General features: G+C 40.0%; 1 protein-coding gene across 4 annotated transcripts in view; it reads left to right on the forward strand.

Annotated features, from left to right (window-relative positions):
- Positions 1-26,008, forward strand: part of fstl4 (follistatin-like 4) — a 161,112-nt gene that overhangs the window by 105,847 nt on the left and 29,257 nt on the right. For 3 of the 4 annotated variants that reach the window (XM_061752799.1, XM_061752800.1, XM_061752801.1), the window contains 2 exons: positions 21,324-21,517; positions 24,690-24,810. In XM_061752799.1, the coding sequence (XP_061608783.1) occupies positions 21,324-21,517; positions 24,690-24,810 (315 nt within the window). Of the gene's footprint in view, positions 1-7,735; positions 7,919-21,323; positions 21,518-24,689; positions 24,811-26,008 lie in introns of those variants that run through there. The other variant, XM_061752802.1, reaches the window with a different exon arrangement.

A 26,008-nucleotide genomic window follows, 5' to 3' on the forward strand; every position in this document is an offset into this window, starting at 1 on the left:
CCCACGCAGGTACGGGGAAAACATGCAAACTTCACACAGGAAGCCCGGAGCCCGGATTTGAACCCTTGACCTCAGAACTGTGTGGCAGATGTGCTACCCAGTCGGCACCATGCTGCTATGCATGGGTGAAAATCCAGATAATAATAATACAACGTTGTAGATGCAACAACACAGCAGCTCTGTTTAGCTTTGACAGAAGTTTCCGTGTCGTTGGGCTGTCACTGGCAAGACAAGACAATGGCGGATCTTCAACCAGGTAGCTGCCAAGGCACTGGTTGGTACCAGGGTTCCAAAGGGGCGGTATTGTTTTTGACGTGGTAACGGTTTGCGCGTAATCCGACAGTCACTTGCAAACAAATAAATCTTGGACTAGGTAGCTACCAACCGTGATTTGGCTAGCTAAAGCTAATCTCTGCATCCAACAACACAGCAGCTCTGCTTTTGGCTTTAATCTTCATTTTCTTCGGTTTTCTTTGAAGAACCGCAAGTCTTCCCCACTTATTGACATCACAGTAAATAGAACCACATTCTTCCCCTAAACCCTGTCAGAGCCTTTCAAGTGTCCCCCAACCCCATGTATAGCCATTGGGCCGTGCACATCTGCTTTGGCTTTTAAATTTTGATAAAATCCTAAACGCTGTGGCGTGAGAGTCAATTTTGCTTCCCTCCAGGCCACGGCCCAAAAGTCACGGTGTCGGATTTGGCCGCTTTCATCAGGACTGTCGTGACCAATTGAAATGCTCAGAAGGAAAGAAGGGACGGATACTTTCTGTCCTGGCGTTAACGCCATTGCCTTCGTAGAGATGAATAGGAGACTTTTACTCTTTGCTATTCGTCTTTTTAAAAATGGTAGAAATTGGAGTAAGTACAATGGAAGCACGACGCTCAGTCCTCAATGCGCTAATTTGATCGTGCCACTTACGACCCTCCCGTTGATTAAAAAGGGTCCCAAAAGCATCAGTCGTGGCTGATTAATCATCTCTGTCTTTCCTGATTGAATGCAGATCAGAGAGGCGTCTGTTTGCGCCTGGGTTCAAGGGGAGTTGCTCGTCCTCAGCAGCAGGAGACTCCTCTGATGCTTCCTCCAGCTTGTAGCACTTCATTAGGGATGAGTGTCGCAGCCGCTCGTACTTAGACGCCTCGCTGGTGACTTCGGAGTCAAACTGGTGGTTTGTTGGGAGCCAACACGCGTGTTTGGTATTGGTTAATTTCCCCAAGGTGGTAAAAGCTGGAGTTAAGTTGGATTGATTTTTGTCCCGGTTGTACCCCCCTTTTGGGTCTTTATTATTTAAGAAGTTGCCCAGTCAGAGTCCGAGCTAACCTGAGCAATGGCGAAAAAAAAATGGAAAACCTGCGTGAGATAGAGGATTGGTGTTTTAGGCCAGGGACTGTATTCTTCTATGTTGTCAGGAATGAGTTTTGGGGGGATTTTTCCTTGAACCCAACGAGGTGTTATTCGGGTCTGGGTTATGGAGTTACTGTTGGAAAAACCTTGAATTATTGCGCTGTCCCAGCTTAGCTTGTAACATGGCCTGTCTGAGCTAATGCCAAACACCTTAAGAGTTAGAATTTAGTATTAAGGTTAAATGGTTGGTGTTAGGGTTGGAGATTAGGTTTTTGAGGTCATGGTTAGGTTTCAAAAAGACATTTTGAATTGTAGCACTCTCCCAGTTGAACTTGTACACGCACCGTGCTCAATCAGATTTGTTTGACATTGTTTTTACTCGCTCCTTGTTTGTCGTCAGATTACTGCAATTGCAAAATGCTTTTTGCGTCATTTAGGAAATGAGTTTTAGTGCGTCCTCTTAGCCGGGGGAACAAATTCCTTGATGCGAGTTTGGAGTGGATGACTTGCGGGAATTCTCCTCCGCTTTTAGCCGTCCATTATCCTTCTAAGTTGGCTGCTGCACTTTACTCTTGACTCTTTATCATTATTGCGACTCGCGTTGCGCTGTCGCCGCTTATTGCATTAGCCGTCAACACTTGGCCCTTTCGGACCGTCTTTGCAACGGTCGGTGTCATCGCCGGCCCTGCAATTTGGAGTCGTCCACACTGAGAAGCTTTTAAAGGCGGTAAGTGCTGCGTGTTGTCCCCTGAAATGGAGTTAAAAGTTACCAAGGTCGTGTCGCCGGAAAGTTAAAAAGTTAAAAAGTTACCGTCACCTCGGTGAGGGCTCGCTTCGGTCCGGGGAACCAAGTGTGACACATCGGAGCCAGGGCAAGTCCTCCCCTGACAGCCCTTTATTTGTTAACGCCAGCTTATTAACGAGCCGCTCCACCAGCCGGCTTCCTTTCTTTTAAACCTCATTTAGTCGCTCTCCTCCCCGCTAATTCATTACGGCGGACATATTTGCCGTAGAAAATGGATGTTCTGTCCCAGATAGAGATGTCCTGCAGTTTGTACGGCCAGTCCCTCACAAATCCCTCTCAGGGCAAAAACAAGAAACTTTTCTTAGGACTGCCCCCGCTGTTGTGGATGGTAGACTAGTAGAAAAACAATGCAGATAATTGAAAATAACTGTCTTTCTATGTTCATCACTTATTCATTCCGTGCGCTGCTGTAACAACTGCAAACCCTAGTGAAAAATAGACATACATAATTTATGATCTGCTGTATGTGCTACAGACTTCTCTATCGTGTGGGAGAAACGTCTAATCTAAAGCAAGCTCAAATCATAATTAAGATGATCACCTTTTGCATACGTTGCTGTTACATCCTTATTCCAAAATAGATAACACATTTTAACAAAGTAAAAAGCCAATTATTATTTTTTTTTTTTCAAATTAAATGAAAAGAAAAAAAAAACCTCTAATATTACAGCGGAAAACGTATTCATACCCTTTAATCAACAGCAATGACTGTTGCGGCGTCATTCCCACATGGATTAATTTTTTTAGACCCTTCAAAAATCTACGCAAAATCTTACATACTGAAAAAGTGAAAATACAATTATTAAAATTATATGACCGATGCAATCGTATCCCTGCCCTTCACTCAACATCAATGAATGTTACAGTTAATATGGCTGCACGATGTAGTTGTGTCGATCAGCCAAGATGTTATTACTTAAGTAACTCACAATTGTGCCGAATAGCCACCGACGGTGCTCGGTACTTATATAGTAGGGAAAGGGCCGACTCATGCCAGAAAGCGTACGCGTCATTGGGTGAATTTTTAGCCCCGCCCACCCAAAAATATGGACAACGGAGATGGTGAAGAACTGTTTAATACTATAACAATTCTCCACAATTCAGTCCTAAATTGTTGTCAGTCTTTGCACGTTTTCAGCAATTACCTTTAAGCGTATTCTATGTATTTAGAAAAAACAAAACAAAACACAAAATGACTTTACAGGCACTTTAAGCAGCAGATATTTAAACACAAACAGTCCATCAACACGTAGACAATAACACAATACTCATAGGCATATTTTCATTATCATCTGCGAAAAAAACTAATAATATTACTGCATCTTACTGAGTCACTTAGAGTAGTTTTGAAAGTCTTCTTCCTTTGTGTCTTCATGACGGTATTATAATGCCCCCGGTGGCCAAGTTGTGCAAAGCAGAATGAGTCACAATGAATTCATCATGATGCACAAACTGTGTCATGCTTTACATACCATTTGATTATGTTACTACTGTATGATTCATAAAGCATATATTATAGAGTGAATTTTTCTTATTAAAATCACTACAAACAAACTAACTTTTTTTTTGGGGGGGGGGGGGGTAGGCTTTCACGGATTATGGCATTTCCATTCATTTGAATAGGGAAAGATGATTGGAGATTCAGGTTTTTGGAGTCACGATCGTGGACACGGAACAAATTAAACTTGCATGTCAAGGCAAAACTGTATGTACACGAGATAATAAGCTAGATATGGGGATTTAGGTATGAAAGTAGGGAGACAGATTTGTAGATTTGATTAAGTCGATAAATATCGAAGTCTACAATATGTAGGTTTGGGTGGACAGATATGTAGTTAGGTTTGTAGATTAAGTAGAAACATAGGTTGCTTGTTCGAGACAGTATATTGCTATCTGGATCAATTCAGTGATAGCTTCACCCCATAGACATTCACGGATTTGCCCTTCTAAGAGATCAATACTGGACTGCAAGATTAATAGCATCTGTTTATAGACTACACACATTGTTTTACTAACAATATTTATACAAAGCACTTAGCCTTACTATTTTTATAACATGCTGTGCAGTAAAAAGTAAACAAGCAAAAGTTTTTTTTCCTTTGTTTTTAGTCTAATAATGCGATCCAAAAATGTAATAAATTGCAGTGGGACCCTCGTTGGTCTGTATTTAATTCATCTCCACGGGTCTCGTCGCAGATGTATCATTAGAATCTGTGTCTCTTTGTTCCCTCTCTGGCTTTATTAAAAAAAAAAAAAAAACAGACGGGGGGGGAAAAAGAATTTAACTTGGCAGCAATGGATGTCCCACTGTTAAGACATATTTGTGCCATATGTTATTAATTAGAGTCATTATGTTGTCATCTTGTATATTTTACTTTTCTTTTGAAGCTTTTGACCAACACTCATGCGTGCCCTAATGTAGCTTTTAGCGCTTGTTAGCCAGCCTTCTCATTAGCGGTCGTCTAATTGTGATTTATTGAAGGTCGTGCGTTTTAGCACTCAGTCACATCTGTCGCAGCGCTAACAGGTGGTAGCGTATGATTTTGGGAGCCGTTATGACGGATTCAAACGCCAAAAACGAAGAAAAACAAAGCTGCTGGCAGCCGAGCGAGGAATTGGAACGTGATGAATGATTTCATCTGGCTCTGCTGCTTAGTTTGCTGATGTTGTTTTTATCAGTTTAATAGCAGCATGAAGGCAAAATGCATAATATGGCTGCCAGTCTTTGTTTTGTCAAGGTCGGCATGTAATAACTGTACATGAGAATTCTACGGTGGCGGAGAAGTCCAAACAAAAGTACAAAGACAAATGAAGAACGACAAATTAAAAAAGTGAAATCGGTCTGTAACAAATGAATGTTACAGTTATATTTCAAAATGGATTCATTTATTTTTCCCCCTCAAAATTCTACCCAAATACCCCATGAGGCCAAAGATGAAAAACGATTGCAATTTTTCCCAATTTACTAAAAATTTAAAAGTCTCCTATTCCTGGTGCAACTGTATTCACACCTTTTACTCAATAGTAGTGCCATAGTCGCCATATTTTAAAATGGGTTTAATTCATTTCCATTCTCCAAATTCTACCCATTTGAGATACGAGCGCTGGATGGTGGCAGCTTCGCAACAAGCAGCAGTGGGGCAGGTAGCAAAAAATTCTTCTTCTTCTTCTTAAAAAAAAAAAAAAAGGCTTCATGCTGGTTAAAGCCACTCCCGGGTTAGAGTTTGTCAAACTAAACATAAAACAAAAATAATTCCACACTGCGTATTTAAAACATAACATAACTTGACCTCAAAGTCTGCTAGCTTAATGCATAATGGGAAACGCTGTGTCAGGTTAACGAATTGCATCGATGTGGCGTTAGAGTTGAACATAAACAGTGGCGCAACACACGTAGACAGACAATATCACAATACTCACTGTCCCTGGCATATATTCTTTATCCTCACCGGAATTAATTAAACTCGTATCTCAAGGCACCGCTGTACCGCATCATATGATGCCCTCTGGGATTCATTGCAGTCTGAAACCATTCATTTCCAGTAAAAACATGGCCAAATGTGCTTTTTATTAGTTTTTCAGCACCCTCATTAATTCAATTTTGGGTTTAAATTGACTCCTGTACAGTTTGTCATCCGCCCGGCTCGTTTGTCAAGCGCCGCGATGACTGTCGCTCGTCTCGCTCGCCTCATCCCCACGTCAAGCCTGCGGGGAAGCTTTGCTTGAACATCAGGGCGGCCGTGTAATGGGTGCTGTCAGATGTATAAATATACGAGCGCTCTCCGCCTGCCGAGATGGCAGGCCAGAGGGCATACGGCTCGGCTCGATTGACACCTCGCTAACTCGCGAGCGGACTGACTGATCAGCCGAACGGACGCCCTGCCACTCAGTTCACTTTCCAGATAGATTGAGACCTTAAATACACCAGGAAAGGGCCTGTGACATCATTCCTTCATTTTCAATGCATGTTTCAGTATTCTTCCAAAATGCTTTGAATTTATTTTTCTCCCACAATTTCTGCACAAAATACCACGCGATGACTACGTGAAAAAAATTGCAATTCAAATTTTTCCAAATTTGATAAAAATGAAAAACTCAAATTTTACAGGCGTGACCGTATCCACACCCTTTACTCAACATCAATGAATGTTTCAGCATTATTCCAAAATGCATTCAATCCATTTTTTCCCCCTCGGTATTCTACGCAAAATACCACGATGACAAAGTGAAGAAACTGTCATTAAAATGTTTCCAAATTAAAAAAAATAATAATTACAGGCGCAACCTTACTCACACCGTCTGCTCAACTAATAAAAAAGCAATAGAACTATCCATCAGTTCTGAATATTTCTTAACCTGTTTCGGGTCACGGCAAGCTGGAGCCCATCCAGACTGACTTTGGCAAGAGAATAGACCCTGAATGGTCGCCAGGCAATGAAAGTAAGCCAAGCGTACTGTTTTCGTACCCCTTCACCTTCCTCATTTTTCTAAATTACAGCCTTATTCCAAAATGGATTAAATTCGTTTTATTTGTCAAAATTCTGCACAAAGTACCAGAATAAAAAAAAACATAAAATAAAAAAAATAAAAAAAATATTATAATAATTTTGGGTAACTTAATAAAAATAAGAGTCAAATATTGCAGGTTCAACTATACGAGGGAGTATACTCACCAATACTCAGCCTTTACTCAACAGCAATTAACGTTACAGCCTTACTCGAAAATAGATTACATTTGTTCTTATCTACACAAAATATTGCATAATTCCAAAGTCAGAAAGAAAATATTAACATTCTTGCTATTTTAATAAAAATAAAGTTAAAAATGATTCTTTACGCAACAGCTACGAATGTTACTGCCTTCATCCAGGATTGATTAAATGCATGTCTTCCTTAGAATTCTACACAAAGTATCTCATATTTTAAAGTGAAAGAATAATTATGCAAAAGTGAAATATTACAGTTTCAACGGCTTATCTTTTACTCAACAGCAATGAATGTTACAGCCTTATTCCAAAATGGAAAATAATTTTTTTCCCCCTCAAAATTCTACCAAAAATATGACATAATGACAAAGTGAAAAAGCAATAATAAAATGTTTTGCTATTTTAATGGCAGTAAACAAGTCAAATATTATCCTTTACTTAACAGTAATGAATGTTACAGCCTTATTCCAAAATAGATTCATTTTTTTTCATCAAAATTCTGCATAACATATTGCACACTGACAAAGTGAAGAAGCAATTTTTGTTGTTAATTAAATAACAATAAAAAAATATATTATCCGTAACGCAACAGCAATATGTTTCTTGATGATTGATTGAAAATGTTTTTTTGCAAGATGCTTCCTAAACACAGAAACTGTTAACAATTAAGTTAGACTTAAATAAAAATGAGAAGAATTGAATAATAATTTTTAAAAAAGGTTGCTCTACAGTCTTGTGTGCCATACTTGTGTGTCATGTTTAAAGTGACTGAACTAGCCTCGTCTATTTCTCAGCCTGCTTTTTCTCGCAGGACGGGAAATTCACTCGAGGACCGAACATTTTCAATGTCCCCATCAATTTCCCCAACGCAAAGTATAGCGCGGCGTGTCACGCTGCCCTTGGTGCTCGTTGTTAGCGAGCGCAGCACCTCGGGGGGCCAGCAGGCCTATTTGCATCACGGAGTCCCGCGCAAGTTGCTGACTACGTAACGCCGTCTAATTCGAGGACCCACAGGGAGGAAAGAGGCGACCCCGACAGCTGCCTGAACAAAGTTAGCTAGCGGTGCGTGCTATTTTCTTTTTTTTTTTTTTTTTACCCCCAAGCTCATCCCTCATGATTTCCTTTGAGAACATGACTGCCACGGATGGATGCCGCTGACCTTTTTTTGTTGTTTTTAGCGTTACAGGTGGCGCTACCGCTCGCTTTCTCTCTGGAGGTCCTGAGACGCCATCTGCCGAAACTCTGCCTGCTGGCGACATGCACAGCCTTGCTATCACCTCGCTTGTTATTAATAAATCATAATTCATTTAGGGCCTTTTTATTGGGATGGTTAAATTCAGTGTTATGGCATTTTGGAGCTGTTTTGTCACTGCCGACAACACCCTATGTGCATAATATGTATAAAATAATAGCTATTAAATCAATCATTAAAGCTGCAAGTACTGATAAATGGGCCCACGCGTTCCCTTTTTCCATGGTGAATACTCACTGATCAAACTCTGACACCATGCTACGCCCACCTTTGACGGCATAGGCTAAATACTTGGCAATTTAGCAACTCTCCCATCTGTCTGGGATACCTGCTTCAGCTTTAGGCTCATTTGAGCGAATTCTCTAGTTGGACTTAGTCAAAGTACCAGCTCTGGATTTTGGCCCAGATGGCTGCTTTAAACCAAAATGGCCGACTTCCTGTTCTATTTTGGGCATGGGTCCTTGATACTTTTTCGTGTGTCCTGTTGTGGTAGACATGTCCTCCCAATTCTGTGTGTGTGTTTTTTTTTTTTCCTCACACAATATGTTTGGGCCAAAATTGCTACTCCAAACCGAAATATCGGACTTCCTGTTTGATTTCGGCCATGGGTCCTTGAGACTTTTGTGTGTGTCCTGTTATGACAGACGTGGCCATTGCATTTGATGTCCAACAGTGAAACTGTCGTTAGATTTTTGCCCTTAAAAATATTTCGCCCAAAATTGCTACTTCAAACCAAAGTGGCCGACTTCCTGTTCTATTTTGGGCATGGGTCCTTGAGATTTTTTCGCATATATACTCAATTCCGTGTCAATCGCTGAAGTTAATGTTGAGGGGGTAGCATTTTTTTCAGATTTTTATTTTTTTTTTCCCCCTTAAAATGTTTCACCCAAAATCGCTACTTCGAACCAAAATGGCCGACTTACTGTTTGATTTTGGGCAAGGGTCCCTGAGATTTTTTTCGTGTGTCTTGTTTTCATAGATATGTCCACCAAATTTCAGGTTGACTGGCGAAACGGGTGTTGGGGGCTCATTTTTTCTAACTTCCAAGAGGGTTATACTACCCGTGCCTGTTAGCTTTTAGACGTAGCGTTGTGGTCAGTGCTTATCATCTCCGGGACGTGTGTGTGTGTGTGTGTTAGTGAGTGAGATAATAAGTGGGGTCTAGAGTGGTGGCGTCACTTCCAGTGCAAACAAACACTCGGTTCAGCTTTCGTAATTGCTTTTTCAGTGTGCTCAACGCACACTCACACACAGACATATATCTGTACGTTAGAAAAAGTGTCATTTAGCTCTTGCCAGTGGGGTCATTCGTCACGCTATACGGCCACTCTAAGAGAATGGTCTCTTCCTCATGTGATACGCACACGCACACACACGCACGCACGCACACACACACACACACACACGCACACACACACTGATGTCCTTTTCTAGCGCAAAGCAGACAGGCAAGCGAGCATCCCCGCAGCTAAACCCGTCTCGCTCCCACTTTCTTCTCCCTCGCATTATCACCTCAAGTCTACCCTTTTGTCCTTGCGAGAAATTGTAGAGAGCAGACGCAGACAGACCGCAGTATGCAACGTCTACGACAAATATACATATATTTACAGTCACTGGGGACGAGGCTCGCGAAAATAACCTTGTGCGATGAGCCTACATGTTGCCTCACAAACGCATTATCATCCGATTACGTGCCGCAGTCTCTTCTTGGCGACAATTGTATGTTTGCGAACGCAAGGTGGCTCGCGTTAGTCAGAAGACGTATTGTATGTTTGTATGTTTGCGAACGCAAGGTGGCTCGCATGTGCTGCGTCTCGCGTGTCTGCTCTGCTTCCTGGCGAGAAACGGGAGACGTTGTGTCGGGCAGATGCACAGAATGCAGGTCACGACGGGCCTCATGCACTAACCGTGCACAGATTTGACGCAGAAATTTGTGATTCATCAATGTGTTCGTACTTGTATTTACTCGTACTCTGCACAAATAATGCAGGGTCTGATTTTAAAAAAAAAACAAGAAAAAAACATCAAAAACATTTTTTACCCAAGATTCACTATGTATTGGGAATATAGTAATTTGTAAAAACAATAATAACTTAAGCGATAATAACCCAACCAGGAATTTGCTGATGAGTTGGCTAATGTCCTAAATAACCGTGAAAAGGACACTTCTCATCACTTTGACTGTTGTTTCTGTTCGTGTTTGTAATGTGCATGAACGTGCGTGTCCCGCTGCAGCTGTCTGCGTGCAGTACGACGTTGTCGAAAAGCGATCAGACTGCTCGCATTCCCTGGTTTCTGCGATAATGTGATTAATATATTTTGATGTGATTCTGCACGTGCAAAAGTGATGTCAATGGATCGATTCGCACACACAGCGCCGCCGATGTGATGGCTTGTGGCGCACTCCGATCGGCATATTTGTATGTCTCATATATTTTCTGTTGCTCCCAATGCTCATTTCATGAACTTTATCAACCATAAATGCCTCTTTGATATACTATATTTATGTCTTACTATTTATTTTTACAAACGTATGCACGTCAATTTTGTATTTATTTGTAATTATTTGTAATGTTTTATTGTATATTCCCAATGAATTACAATGATTAACATTATATGTTCTCCGTTTCTGTGTTTAACAAACTTTCCGATGATTACTTTTTGAACGTAGGATAACGATTAAGAACGTTATTAAAGTTCTGGAGCCATCTCTTGTGACTTTAAAGCTTTGCACATTGGCTGAAATGCATCAGACGGACGTCCTTTTATAGGGAAGTGGAGTGGAATGGTTTATGCAGATTGCAGCTCGCGGGCACGAACTCGTCATTTAGAATGAATTCAGATTCACTAACATACGCAGCAGTGCGAAGAAAACTGGCACGTGTCACGAATGTGACAAAGATTTTCTGACGCTCAATTTGTGCAGAGTAAAAACATTTCTACGTATTTATTACTGCTTCATCAAGCGCGTTATTACCCGATCACGCTTGTTGTGATTAGAAGTGTGACGTCAGAAAAAATCCCGGAAATGTTTGATACCGTCGCTGCAATGTCCTTCTGTTCAGTTTATCACACTTCTTCCTCGCATAGCCTCCAGTTTTCATGTTTTGGCCACCTTTTTGTGCATAGAAACAGCTGTGTACCTAACAAACGTGTTTGTAAAGGCACATTGGCGTACCTAATGAAGTGTCTGCTCAGTCTGCCTGATTTAGTAAGCATTAATGTGTAATCACACGCGATGCACCTCTTGTAGTGCGTAACACACACACACACAGTTCGTCATTCTTCATGCGTCTAATCCTCGTCGTCGTCTGAATACACAAGATGCTCCATTACTCAAAGCGGGTCGCCTGCTTGAAGAGCACTCCATTAACCATAGACTATTAGCAATAAGCGGCTGTAATCTGCGCTTCGCAACACGCGCGCGCACACACATGGATCAACACCGTTAATTAATTAGACGTGTCTCACACACACACACACACACACACACGTGAGCATGCACGCTGATTCAGAAACCAGGAAATAATGTGACATTTACATGTACAGTTTCCCCCACATATTCATGATCCGCTATTCACAAATTCCCCTATTCACTGATTTTGAGCTCAGGCCAAAGCCCTGTCTAATCGAAATGCATTGCATCTTGGTGCCAACGAACCATGGTAAAGTGAGTGGAGGGGCTTCATTTTGTCAGGTCATAGGGTTGTATAGTAGAAAAGTACTACTTTAGAGCTATTTTGTTGCATACGTTGACAATTACAAACCTTTTTGTGGGAGCGTCAATTACTTGTTTGTCATTCTTAATGGCCAGGCTGGTCCCTATTTCTTGCAATTTGAGGTTATTACAGTGTTCATACAATGTAGTTACAATGTTGTTAGTGTTTTAGTTTTGTGTGTTATTACAATGTAGTTAACATTGTGTAATTACAGTGTAGCTGTAGTATGTAATAATAGTGTAATTATTACATAGGGTTACTGTTACCGATTTTACTGTAATGTTTTCACAGCATTGTTACAGTGTAGCTGGTGTTTTTACAGCTTTATTACAATGTAGTAACAGTGTTGCAAGTGTTATTACTGTGCTTTTACAGTGTTATTACAATGTTGGTGTTTTGCTGTGATTACAGTGTAGCTAGTGTTCGCATTATACTGTTATTACAATGTTAGTGTATTTAAAGTGGTAGTATTTTTCAGTATTATCACAATGTAGTTAAAGTGTCAGTGTTACTTCAGTGTTGTTAGTGTTGAAGTGTAATTTCACTTTTGTTAAGATAGTGTTTCTACAGCATAATTTCTTTGATTAAAGTGTTATTACTGTGTAGCTACAGTGTAGTTAGTGTACTTTTTGCTTTTACAGTGTAGTTAGTGTTATTACAGTGTTGTCATATTGTAGACAGTGTAGTTAGTGCTATTGGTATTGTCACAGTATTGTTACGGCATTAAAATGTTTTAATGGCGTTATTACTGTGTTATTACTGTTATTGTTACATTCACGCAGCAAACTAGTGTGTGTTGTTATGGATTTGCGGTCATAATGTCCCATTGTCCCCTTATAATGTTTGTATTGCATGACCACGACGACTGCATTCTGCTCTGCTCACTCGATCCTCTTTTCTTGCAAGGAATAAACCAGAAGGAATAAACTAGAACAGTGTAGTTGTAGGCGGGCTCACTCTAGCATTACATGAAGGAATCACTGAATCAAATGTTCAAACTGTGGTTTAAACTATTTTTAATCTAGTAAGTGCATTTATTAGTTAGAGATTTCATTTTTAAGGACAATACATTTACATGTACTTTTTTTTTTTTTTTTAGAAATTTTTGTTTTACACCATTTGTTACTTAAATTTTATGTGCAATGTATTTTAATTGGATCATTATTTAAATATTTTTTTATTTTTTTAATATGTAAGCAGAATGTTTACCATGTCAGAGGACTTTTGTCTACTGCTTTCTGTGTGTCTACTGTGTACAATTTCTCCTCTTCCTTGCCATGAAAACAATGTTGTAGTTTTTATTTTTTATTTACGACACTTTTTCTTCTCGCTGGCCTTTTCTCGTGTGCCAATTACGATGTTGACACTCAACGCAGTTGTCTGAGCCTCTTCCTGTGAACCCCCGCTGGTGTGAACCGCCGATCTCCCGCCCTCCTCCTACCGGGATAAGCAATGACGAGTCTTATCATCATCTCTGCATTATTATTTTTTTTTGGGTCACAGCAGCTTGTCGGGCGTGAGAACTTGATGTGAGAGGTTTTTTTTCTTCGTTTTAAAGTCCCCTTTGCACTCGTTAACTTCATTTTGCGCTGCGCCGGTGTTAATTAGCTCCAATCTGCAGCGGCGACGTACATGCACGCAGTGGCGGGTCAGCGATTAAGCTTTGTAGAGGGACGGCCACCGTCACCGTCCTTTTCTTGCCTTCATTGTGGGCTTGTTGCTATGGGAACGGGTGAACGTGACACCTCAGAGTACGTGTGTGTGTGTGTGTGTGTGTGTGTGTGTACATATATATTGTAGATTCAAGTGCAGCTGCTCCCCCACGTGCTATATCGACTACAAATAGCCTTCACGTTGGAGCTATTTCGGTAGTCGGCAAACAAACAAAGAACCTGGTAAATTACAGACAATGGAGATTTCATTGTGTTACGACATGCAGCATTTCATCACCAAGCCACTGAAATACACTGATCAATTGTTATAGCGGTGTGGCGCATGATATGGCCAAACACAAGTACTCTCCACTCCCTCATCTACAACTCATTCGAACATTATTATAACATAATACGGCTAACTACTAGCCCAGAGTTTTTTTCAATGCACTTATAATGGGCCTCAATTATCGGAGGAATTTTGCTTTTTGCGTCGGGCCCAGTCCCCCTCCCCCACGAATAGCGAGGGTCCACTGTACTTGGTTGTTCAATTTCACACTTGATGACATTAAAAGGTCAATTTTCCATAATATGTCTCCTTTAAGACCCTCAGGAACCCCTGGTATTTCTCCAACAACCCCCCCACGCTCCTCAATTACCCCCATTCCCGAAGCTTCAATTAGCGCCCAAAAGCTAGCAGCACCAGTCATGATGTAAGTAAGCCGAATTAATCCCCCGTCTTCAAATTCTGCTCCAACATCGGGCATGCCGATTCATCTCGGGACCCTCGAGAGGAAGCGAGTGGGAGATTGCAGGCGCCCTGGTAGATCAAACGCGTTGCATTTAATCTCGGCAACGGCGAAATAGGAAAATTAAAAATGAAGTAGAAGAAACCGGCTGATTGAAAGGGAATTTGAGAATCGGTTAGCATTAGCGAGCAGCCGGAACTTTTTACTTGTCGCACTACAAGAGTCTTTAGTTGGATACACTTAAATCACTCATATAGTGTCCTGGAGTGTTCACTTACTCAACTGCAGAGGGTACGAGGCATCTATGAGGGGGTATGGCATTTAACAAGGATGAGGGTCCTGTCATAAAACATAAATGCATATTCAAATTAGGGATGTGAGCCATAGAATCAATTAAGAGTGCAAACATGAGTGGCTACTGATGAACTTTGGCGGGAGATGATTTCAGTGTCAAGAAAAAAAAAATCCCTTTCTTTTCCTGTTTTTTTTCCCCCAGCATTTTTAATAAATGACGTGTAGCGTACCATCTTGTGCGTCCCGGGAAGATGTAAGACGCACCAGTCATTAGACGGACCGATGCATTTATTCATGGCGGTAATTGAAGACGGGAGAAAAGGGGGATGCGGCCAGGGTGGGGTTAGGGTTCATCAATCACGCCGTCACGTTTAAAATTCCCGTTCTCGCCGCGGCGGGAGAACGCGTGACTCGGCGGCCGACCTAGTTTAGCGCGCGAAGACCACCTCTGCCGCCTCCCGTCTGCTAATTCACGGGAGATCTTCCGTCTTTTTTTCCGTGTCGCTGTTCTCGAAAATGGCTCCGACATGGAACGGTGCGACGATGTGTATCGGGTATCAGAGCCATAACAGAGGGACAGAGATTTAGTGATTATTATTATTTTTTCTGTACCATATTTAAACATATTTAGATTTTCTTGGATTTGATTGTAGTTTGTATTTGTATTATTTTATGTCAGAAACTTTCCATTTTGTGGATTATTAGCATTATTTTACTGCATTTTAGTCAATTGTATTTAATTGTCTCAATTTCCATGCGGTCATCTTTTTAAACTCGCAGCCGTTAATTTTGTCCGTCAACGCGAGAACCCGAATGTTTTTCTAACGATGTCCAAGAAAGTGTATCTGAGGTCAAAGCTGAATTAGCGCTCGCGTAAGCGACTTTTCAGGTCAGCAAGATTTTTTCCCGCTGTCTTACTTTTTAGAGGCGGCCACGTCGGCGCATTAATAATAATTAAAAAAATAATAATAATAATAAAAAGAGACAGACTTCATCTTGTCTGAGAGCGTAGAAATGAAAAGATAATTTCTATTTATTATTTTTGAGGTTGGGGAATATATGATGAAGTATGCCGGATTGAACTAAATTAGTAGGCTTATTTTATTGCTTGCATGCAGACATGGACAAAAATAATAACTTTTGTCTTCTTTTGGGGCTGGGGTGGCTCGTTATGAACGTGAAGATGGCGGTTAATCCTCTGTTTGCGATGCAAATTACTTATTATTTCCTGTCCTTCCTTCCTTCCTTCCTTCCTTCCCCGTTGGTTAATTGCTCCCGTTCCATTCATTATTCCGCGAATCTCCAGAGTTTTTGCAATAAACTCTAGCGTTGCCCCGCGACACTGATTTTTCATGGTTTAAGCTCCGCCTCAAGTCATCCTGAGGGTTCAGACATAGTTGAATGTGAATGGTTTGCTGCTGTTTGTTTGTTAGCTTCAAGCTGAAGCAGCCCGACTAGTTAGCTGTCTCGATGGACTTTTGTTGAAAGAAAAATTGGAAAGGGGGCAAAGTTTAGCGATAGATGTTGTGGACTAAAAATAATTAAATACATTTTTTTCCCTCAAATTCTGGCCTCCCATCCAAAAGATACTGCTGATCAATTAATTCGATTTTAGGAACCGAGGTATGTTAAAATGTATGAAAAAGTATAGGTATCGATCATTGTGGACTAAAAAGAATAAATACTGTATTTCCTGGAATTATGACCTTTTTACAAATAAAGGCCTCTAATTAAAAGATTTACCTCTAATAAATGTCTGCTTAAAAAGTCAATTGTACAAATAAGGTATCTAAGCCTTAAAAGTACAAAAAAACCAAAAACAAAAAAAAAACACGGTACTTTCTGCAGTTCCTTTTTTTTTTTCTTATTAAAATTGTACAAATAAAGGCCTCTATAAATATTTGAGAGGCAATAAATACGTAGAAAAGTTAATCAACACCTTACCTCTAAAAAAATACCTGGTACTCTCTGCAGTGGAGTTTTTTTCCACATTACTGCAGAGAGTACCAGGTATTTATTTAGGTCAAGGTAGTCATCACAGGTCTTTATTTTAAAATAAATAAATAAATAAATAAATAGTAGAATTAATAGTACTAAATATATGCTTATCTGTTCAATAAAAAAAAAAAAAATTAAATAAAATTAAAATTTAAAATAAAATGACTTAGAAATTGTAATACAATTACTCTGCAGTTGTGTGATTTAAAAAAAAAGCATTTTAAAATTTGAAAATGTATTTATTATTAGAATTAATATTAATCGTAATGACTTAAAAATTACAGTGAATACTGGGTACTATTTGAACACGTATATTTTTAACAATTTAAAATATTATTATGAACGTGCTTTTTTAAATTTGTTCCCCTCCCCCCCACAAATAAATACATGCTTAATTAAAATTACAACAAATACCGAGTAGTAGCACTCTTTGCAGCTGAGCGAATTTTGAAAAACAAAAACTTCTTAAATTAAAAAAAACGGATTTATTAGAGGTAGGTAGGTAGCTAAGAGTCCTTTATTTCTATATAAATAAATCAAGATCAGTAATTGAGTTAATGTTGAAGTGTGGTAAGTCGTAAATGGAATTGAGTTTATTGTGAGCCTGCTTAGTTTGTGACCCAGTTAGCTGACTCCAAATGACCAAAAAGGCACGGACAGGCGATGGCAAGTTAACGTGTGCTTGTACATGTACACGTGTTATTTGTTGTTTTTGTGCTTTGTTAATTTGCCCCTTCATTAGCTCCCTTTTCTTGCTTAATGGGCCCGTTATTCAGTCTTCCTTTTTTTCTACCTGCTGCCAGCAACAACAGCACCGCCACGCCTCTCTAATGGCGACCTCGTTTCAGTGCTGCCAGTGAGCCGGCGAGTGCGCCCGGGGCTAAGCAAAACCATATTTCACACAGGGCGGGGAATGGCAAATCAAAACGAGTCTAGGTAAGGTCAAAGCAAGACGCCTGTTCATTGTTAACGGCCTCAGATTGCTCCCATTAGCCACAGTGGACGCTTGCTAATTATTTCCCAGCTAAATCAGCTGTATTTATATTCTGGCGTGATTACGTTGTTTACCTATGTGCGTGCGGTGCTTCAATTTTACACTTTTGATTGCTTTCGTGATGTACATTTTTGCTTCTATAACAATGAAAAAAAAGTTAGTCCGGCAAAATGTTTAAGCAAAATGTTTTTAAAAAGTTACAAAAAAAATCTTACAATGTTGAAAATATGCTAGCTTGTTTAAAATCAACAGTGTTTAAAATCATTTATCCTAGCATGCATGTTTTTGGGATGTGGGAGGAAACTGGAGTGCCCGGAGAAAACCCACGCAGGCACGGGGAGAACATGCAAACTCCACACATGAATATTAAGGGTCAGAACAGAAGCTGTGAATCCAGATCTGATCTAGATTTTGCATTTGATGTGCAATCTTAATGTAGTACTTGAGTCCTCTTGTCAAATCTCTTTTTGTATTTTGTTGTGTTTATATAGCATCTGTTTTATTGTGCACCTCGAACGCCACTTTTCTCCTTCAGTGCACAATCGAGAACGTGTGACTTCTCATTGAGTGGCCGCCAAGCTGCATCAATCCTGATAAGACTTCTTCGACCCCTGAATATCTATCCTCCTTCTATTTATGATATGTATGCATTAGTACAAGAAAGTGAGAGTCACCATGAACCATTACTTTGGAGCTGTTTGGGATTATTTTATGGTAAAATGGCCACTTGGGACGTAACATCAATCCCCCACCCTGCCTCTGCTCCCTCTGCTAAGATGGATGCCGTTTGGGAATAAAGTGCTTGTTTGCATCCTTGGAGGTTCCTTGAGGGCATTCAAAGCAATCTTCCAAGGCATATTGTCATTTATCGAAGCAAAAAATAATAATAGCAGAGGTAGCCCCTCAGCTGTATGTATGACTGCTAACATGTTAAACGAACCAATTAGCATGTTAGCTTGGCCAACTTTTCTATGAAGGTGAATGATCTTACTCTTTGATAAAAATGCTCGTCTCTCTAGCTATTTGTATGACAATTAAGCTGTAAATAATAATAATAATAATACTTATCTACTTTTCTACAATACGGGTGAACTTTGTCACTTTTTGGTAAAATACACCACCACTAGCTATATAGTGACACTGGTAACTTATAATATAATAAGCAATTAGCATGTTAGCATTACTGACGTTTTCATGACGGGTAAATATCCGTGCTTTTAGATAACATTCTCTTCCCCCTGGCGATATGTTTGACTGCTAAATGCCAACTGTTAAAAATACTTTAAAAAATAAGTTAGCGTCACTTGCTTTTCTACCGTAGTGGCGAATGTTACGAATATTTGGTGAAATGCTAAACCATTAATAACCTTTTTTTCTACAATAGCAGTGAACATCCCTACATTTTGGTCAAATACAGCATCTTCCCATTCACGTTTGCTTACACTTTTAAGCAGCTAAAATAATGGTGGTAAAACCCACTGTTGATCCATGAGCCATATGAATGACATGCTAACCTCCACGTTTCCCACCTTTTGCTATTTTATTTTCAAACACTCCACCTGTGTCGTTGACATAATGAAACGTGACTTGTAATATGTACGTTTAGGTGTTATTTTGACTGCTAAATGGCTTGGCAGGTGGCAGATTTGATGCCAGGTCACCCTGAGCTCGAGTCACAGCAGGGGGGAAGCTTTTGTTTGTCAGCTAATGCACGCTTTTGCATAAGGGTAAAGATATGTGCATCTTTTATGGGTATTTCACAGCGAGGGTCGCCAGTTGCTCTACAGTGACATCGCTAAATATGCATTGACATTTTGCTCAAACGCTGCGTTTAAATTTTGGATTATTGTGAAATGATTTGAAAGCAGTCATGTTGCCAGCAGACGTAACCCGGGCATTTATTCCCGTCAAAAAGTATAGTGGGTAAAAATAAAAACGATTTAGAAGTGTTTAAAATTAACCTGGCTTTTAAAGAATGATTTCAAAAAAGAATATTGTCCTTGTCGTAGTCAACCAAAAATGTGAAAAAATAAATACATCTCAAAAACATACTCCAAAGTTTATAAAATCAATGTTTCTTTGAAACAAAAATTGTTCAGAACGGATTTAAGCGAATTAAAAAAAATTTAAAAAGAAAGAAAAAGAAAATGATCAAAACATATTCAGAAGTGAAAAAAAAATCTGAAATAAAAAAAAAATATATATATATAAAATGATTCAGCTAGGAGGCAGTCGTCACATAGCAGGAGGTAGTCGTTATGCTTCCGTGACATCACAAATTTTCCGATTATTGCATGCTGTTGTTTTCCGTTGATTGGCTTTGAAAGTTGTCGCAACGCTAGCAGACGGTGAGTTATACATGTCGGACAATCTTTCCCTTTTTCCTGTCAAAAAGCTTAGCGGGTAAAAAAAGATTCCCGCCACCACCACCGTCTGCCGTTTATTTACGCATCCCTCCGCCGGCATCAAGGCCCTCTCTTAGCGTGCAGCAGACGTGTTTGGCGTCCTAATTGATTTTGGAAGCGCTTGTCGGGGAAAATAAAGCCACCGCCGCCCACGATTAATGTCGGGCCTCTCCATTTCTGAAAAGCTTCGTATCGTCTGGTTGCAAGAAGGCGGTGTAATCCACACTCCCCCAAACAATAGGAGGACGAGGAGCTTGAGCCGTTCTAAACACAGATGTTTACCTTTTGTCTTCATGTGGATTACTCGTAATTAATTGGAGCATACATGCTGTCAAATTATGCAGATGAGTTAGTGTTGTTGTGCAAAATGTGCCAAGAGTATATAACCACACAATATAAACTCAAATCATCCAAGCCCGTGGTAAATCCATCTACTCGAGTCAGTCAGCAGAATTACAGAATCTTCATAGTTTGCTTTGTTTAAGGTAAGTTTGCGCATTTGAGTCGGTGACCAGATTTACATCTTTTGAGTCAGTTGTTTTTCTGGTGACTCGGCTTACTTGGTGTTAGGTAACCAATGAAGCAGAGTCTGCTGTGTTTCCAGCGGGCTGGTGAACAGATTCCCTAAACCTTTTGAGTCTGCTAACATGAGCAGTGAACAGATCCAACCCAATCATCTTAAGTCTGCGGTAAATCCGCTCTCAATTTGGTCTCCGGTTAACGGATTCACTACATCATTTGAGTTTGCTTACTCAAGTCTGGGAACAGATTCATATGAATCATCAGTGTCCACAGTGTAAATTAACAGATTCAAACAAATCATCTGAGTCCACTGACTTTCTTGTGAACGCAAGTCAGTGAAGAGACTCACCAAATCAGTTGAGACCATTAACTTGAGTCATTGGAAATCTTAAACTGAATCATCTGAGTCTGCGGTGTTGCTGGTGAGTCAGTGAACAGATTTAACCAAATCATCTGAGTCAGCTGTGTTTCCAATGAGTGGTGGGGATTCCGCTAAATGGAGTCAGTGAAGAGATTCTGTGGATTATATGAGTAAAATGTGTTTCCGGTGACTCTGTTAATTCGGATCAGTGAAACAATAGACCTACATCATCTACCGTGTGTCTGCGGTGTTTTCAGTGAGTCAGTGAACAGATTCAAACAAATTATTTGAGTCTGTGGTGTTGCCGGAGAGCCAGTGACAGATTTAACTGCATCATCAGACTCTGTGGTGTTCCCTGTGAGTCCGCTTGCTCGAATCACTGAACTGAATCCAGTCAGTTAACTCGAGTCAGCAAACAGATGCACTCAAATTGCTTGAGTCAGCTATGTTTTCAGTGAGTCCACTAACCTGAGTTAACGAGCAGATTCAGCCGAATCATCTTAAGTCTTCTCTTGCTGCAGGTAACGCATGCACCATGTCGGAGTACAACCGTCTGAAGAGCTTGCTGCTGGACATTAAAACCACCCCTGGGAGCCCTGAAACCGAACGCAACCAGCAAAGGGACATGGAGACTAGGCGGGCGCTGGTGGACACCATGTTCAAATACCTGGACGTGGACCAGGACGGACGACTGGTTGGCGAGGAACTGGAGAAGGTGAGCGGCGCCCAAAATTAATTGATAGTCAAGCTACAATTAGCATCAATCATTTCGGTTGTCTTTAGCATTGTATTTACAATTTCTCTCCAACAGATGTCAGAAATATTCTTCTTTGTTTGTTTTGAGTGCTACCAGTACCTACAGGACATTACTGGAACAGCAACAGCTGGCTAAACTTACTTTAAGAACGGTGTTGTTTATAGGCTCCTGTTTTAGCGTTATGGTTAGCATAATGAGCACACCAATGGCAGGAATGCCTTCTTGCTTGGTTTTAACAGTTGGCAACACTTTGAAAGTGCACTGCACATTTTTTTTCTTAGAAGTGCAATTAAAAAATTATAATATTTCTTTATATTGAATCGTGGTAATTTTCTCACTGATGATTACTTTGTGGTGCCCCACTTCATGTCACCAAAGATTTTGAGATTTCACAATATTTAATAGAATAGAATGTCATCCTTAGCAATATTTGGTGTTTTCTTCAATCACCTCACTCAAAGTTAATAAGGGCCAAACTTTGTGGTGTCCAACTTCATGTCGCCAACATTAAAAGTATGTATCTATTAGTTATTAGTATATAATAGTTTGAATTCCCTCACAAATGGTCTTTTTTTATATTTGTCTTAGTCACATCACTTTAAGTGAGCTACATCACACCAATAAAAACAGCCAAACTTTGTGGTGCCCAACTTCATGTTGCCAAATTTAAATACAGTGTTAACAGTATTTGTACGGTACAGTATTTACGTCAACATAAAATGTTTGTTTCAAGTAAATTAGCTAAACTTTGTGTTGCCCAACTTCACACCACAAAGGTGAACAAAATATACAGGTAAATACACCAAAAACATTTCCCTTTTGGTTGTCTGATGCAAAACAATCCCAGAGCTGAAATTAATAAGCGCCTGCCAAATCTAAATAAAACATTGCAAGTAATTAATCTTCTTTCACCTCTCCGCCATTGTTGCCAACGCAGCGCTCGATTGTTTAAAATTAAAAACTCCAGAGTGATTTATGGCTGACTTTTTACAGGCACAAATAGAAATAATCTTCTTCTTCTTTTTTTTTTTTTTTTTTTTAATTAACGCTAGTTTATTGTGTCGAGATGCAACAAAAGATTACGACGAATGGCAGCTACTAATGCCGACATGTCTCTGAAAAGGCTTTAAACAGTTTAGCCACGAACCTGAAATCATAGACACAAGCGCGGGTGGTCTTTGTAGCAGAAAGAAATTCCCGCACTTTGGTCGGGGGGTGTGTTCAATGCGCACGCTCATGGTCAGATCCGACGCTATCAGTGGAACACACGGCTGCAGCCTGCCGGAGGCCCTAAAATATATAAATTAAATTTGCCACGTCCCTTTAATCGGCCTCGACACATGCGCTGTAGACAGTCAATTGGAGGAGATAAACCAAAATGGGGGCCATTTTTAAGGCGGCAAAATCATAGCTGCAGGACTGTGAAAAGGAACATGTAAGGCAAACCACAAAACGTCACTAGAAAATCTAATAGTACAAACTGTTTTCAGCTGTTTTATTTGCCATTGTAGTTGATCTGTCACTTGATTTTTAACTATTTTTTTATTTGTATTATTGTCATTTTATTTTAGTCATTCATTGTTCTAGTTGTTAAACTTTTTTTGTGTTTTATTTCCTGTTTTTTCCTTTCGTTAGTATTGCATAATTTCTTTGAATTGTATTATTTTAATTTGTTTTCCTTTTACGAAAAACATACTTAAAGAAGATGAGCATTCGACAATACGACAATAGCAAAAGTAATTCTAGATCTCTTTGCCAGCCAGCCTGGTGGTGTCCAGCTTCATGTCAGCAACGTGTAAAAAAAAATCTTAACGAACTGTGTTAATTTCCTCACAAGTCATATTTTCTATCTACCCCAATTATGTCACTCAAAGTTACAAAAAAATAGCTAAACTGCGTGGTGCCCCATTTCATGTCGCCAACTAAAAAAATTATATTGCGAATGAATAATGTTTATTTACTCAATAGTGATATTTTGTGTTTACCTCAATCATGCCACTCAAATTAGTAAAAGCTAAAGTTTGTGGTGCCCCACTTCATAAGCAGAGTTTTTAATGTACAGTGGGTCCGGAAAGTATTCAGACCCCCTTAAAATTTTCAGTTTTTTTAATTTGTAGCCATTTGGTAAGATCATTTAAGTTACATTTTTTTTCCCACATTAATGTACACGCAGCATCACATATTGACAGCAAAAAAAACGGAATTGTTGAAATTTTTGCAGATTTATTAAAAAAAGAAAAACTGAAATATCACACAGCCATAAGTATTCATAAGTGCTCAGTATTTAGCAGAAGCACCCTTTTGAGCTAATACAGCCATGAGTCTTTTGGGGAATGATGAAGTTTTTCACACCTGGATTTGGGGCTCCTCTGCCAGATCCTCTCCAGCTCTGTCAGGTTGGATGGTGAACATTGGTGGGCAGCCATTTTCAGGTCTTTCCAGAGATGCTCAATTAGGTTTAAGTCAGGGCTCTGGCTGAGCCATTCAAAAACAGTCACGGAGTTGTTCTGTAACCACTCCTTCGGTATTTTAGCTGTGTGCTTAGGGTCGGGTGGACTCTAGGAAGGATTCTGATCAGCTCTAGGAAGGTTTCTGATCGTCCCAAACGTCTTCCATTTCAGGATTATGGAGGCCACTGTGCTCTTAGGAACCTTAAGTGCAGCAGAATCTTTTTTGTAACCTTGGCCAGATGGAGAGTGTAGAACCATTTTAAGGATGATCAGAAGAAATGGACAGCACCCGAGTTAAATATATGAGTGTCACAGTAAAGGGTCTGAATACTTATGGCTGTGTGATATTTCAGTTTTTCTTTTTAATAAATCAGCAAAAATGCCAACAATTATGTTTTTTTCCTGTCAATATGGGTTGCTGTGTGTAAATTAATGAGGAAAAAAATGAACTTAAATGATTTTAACAAATTGCTGCAATATAACAAAGAGTGAAAAATGTAAGGGGGTCTGAAAACTTTCCGTATCCACTGTATACAGTTCATATTATCACTGGTGATATTTCACATTTACCTTGAACACGTCGCTGTAACTTATACATATATATATATTTTTCTCCACTTCATGTTACCATAGTTTTCATTTTTATAAAACAATCAACTTTTTTCTGTATTGTACGTTAGATCTCCATGAAAGAGCACTTGGACGACGCCTTGTTGCATTGCACCATGCAGGACCTGCTGCGCTACGACGACTACAACAACGACGGACACCTCAGCCTGCACGAGTTCTACACCGCCTTCCGTGAGTCATTTATCCGATTATATTATTAGTTACTCATATTTTTCATCGTCCTTATGTTTTGTGGATAGTAGAACAAAATGCGTCAAATAAATTGGCGCTAAGATAGAAAAACAGCAACACTAACAAGCACATTTCTTCTTCTCTTTCGGGGCCAGTGGCTGAGACAAAGGTACCTCGCTTGTACTTGAAGTGCTTGACGCTAGTGCTAATGTTAGCTGACAAAATTTAGATGAAAAATTTGTTTAAAAAATGAAAAATAGTCAGAAAAATAGTGCCTACAAAATCTGAGGTTCCATGTACTCCCAGTATTTCCCAACAAAATGGAGGTTGACCAGCTTCCCAAAACACATTGTGTTTTGCTGGTCCACTATAACGCTGTACTCTTACTGTTAGCGGGATGTCTGCTTTGTTAGCATGTTAGCATCAGACCGAGAAAACGCAGCCAAGTATGTCTCAAAATGTCCAAATGGTAAACGTTGACAGTATTATTCAATAATGCTCAGTCGGAAGTCTGCATGGCGTTCGTGACAATAAAACGCATCCGCCAGACAGCCGGAGGAGGGCCGCTCGGGAGCGACGCTAATAGTATTATGATGAGATTTAAAAGGATGACATATCTCCTTACTGACGATGCACAAAGATTGTGTGCTTGGGCGGACCGGTCCTATTTCCTCCGCCGAGGCACCTGCTCACCCGTCTTATCTCCCGCCGCCTCTGAATCATAGCACCTCTGACACAGAGCCCCTTGTCTAATTACATCTACGCTAATTCCCCGACAATGTAAAGATGCAAAAGCCGCTGAAAGCAGACATGGAACCTATTTTACAAAGCCATTCACGGGTTGTTTTTTTTTTGTCCTTGAACGTGGTCTTTTCCACAATAGCTTTACAATTGAAGCAATTCCCAGGTATCTATGACAGGCTTTTGTCAAACTACCCCAAGGATTGAGAATGATAGCACATTTACCACACTATTTTCTCAAAAATTAGCTGGTGTTGAGGAGGCGGTCCAGAGTCCTGCAAATGAGCCACTGCTCACCTTGTCTCCCATACAGCAAGGCCAATGGCAAGTAGGGCTTTTATTACCATGACAACCAGGGTGGAGCTAGGTCTAGTTGTTCTCAATCAGTCCAGAGTCTGATAACAATAAAAGCACGGCTTGCATTTTCACTGGTGGACGCAGCACTTCATTACCCAGC

Source organism: Phyllopteryx taeniolatus, chromosome 17 (assembly GCF_024500385.1).
Source record: "Phyllopteryx taeniolatus isolate TA_2022b chromosome 17, UOR_Ptae_1.2, whole genome shotgun sequence".
Taxonomy (NCBI): Eukaryota; Metazoa; Chordata; class Actinopteri; order Syngnathiformes; family Syngnathidae; genus Phyllopteryx; species Phyllopteryx taeniolatus.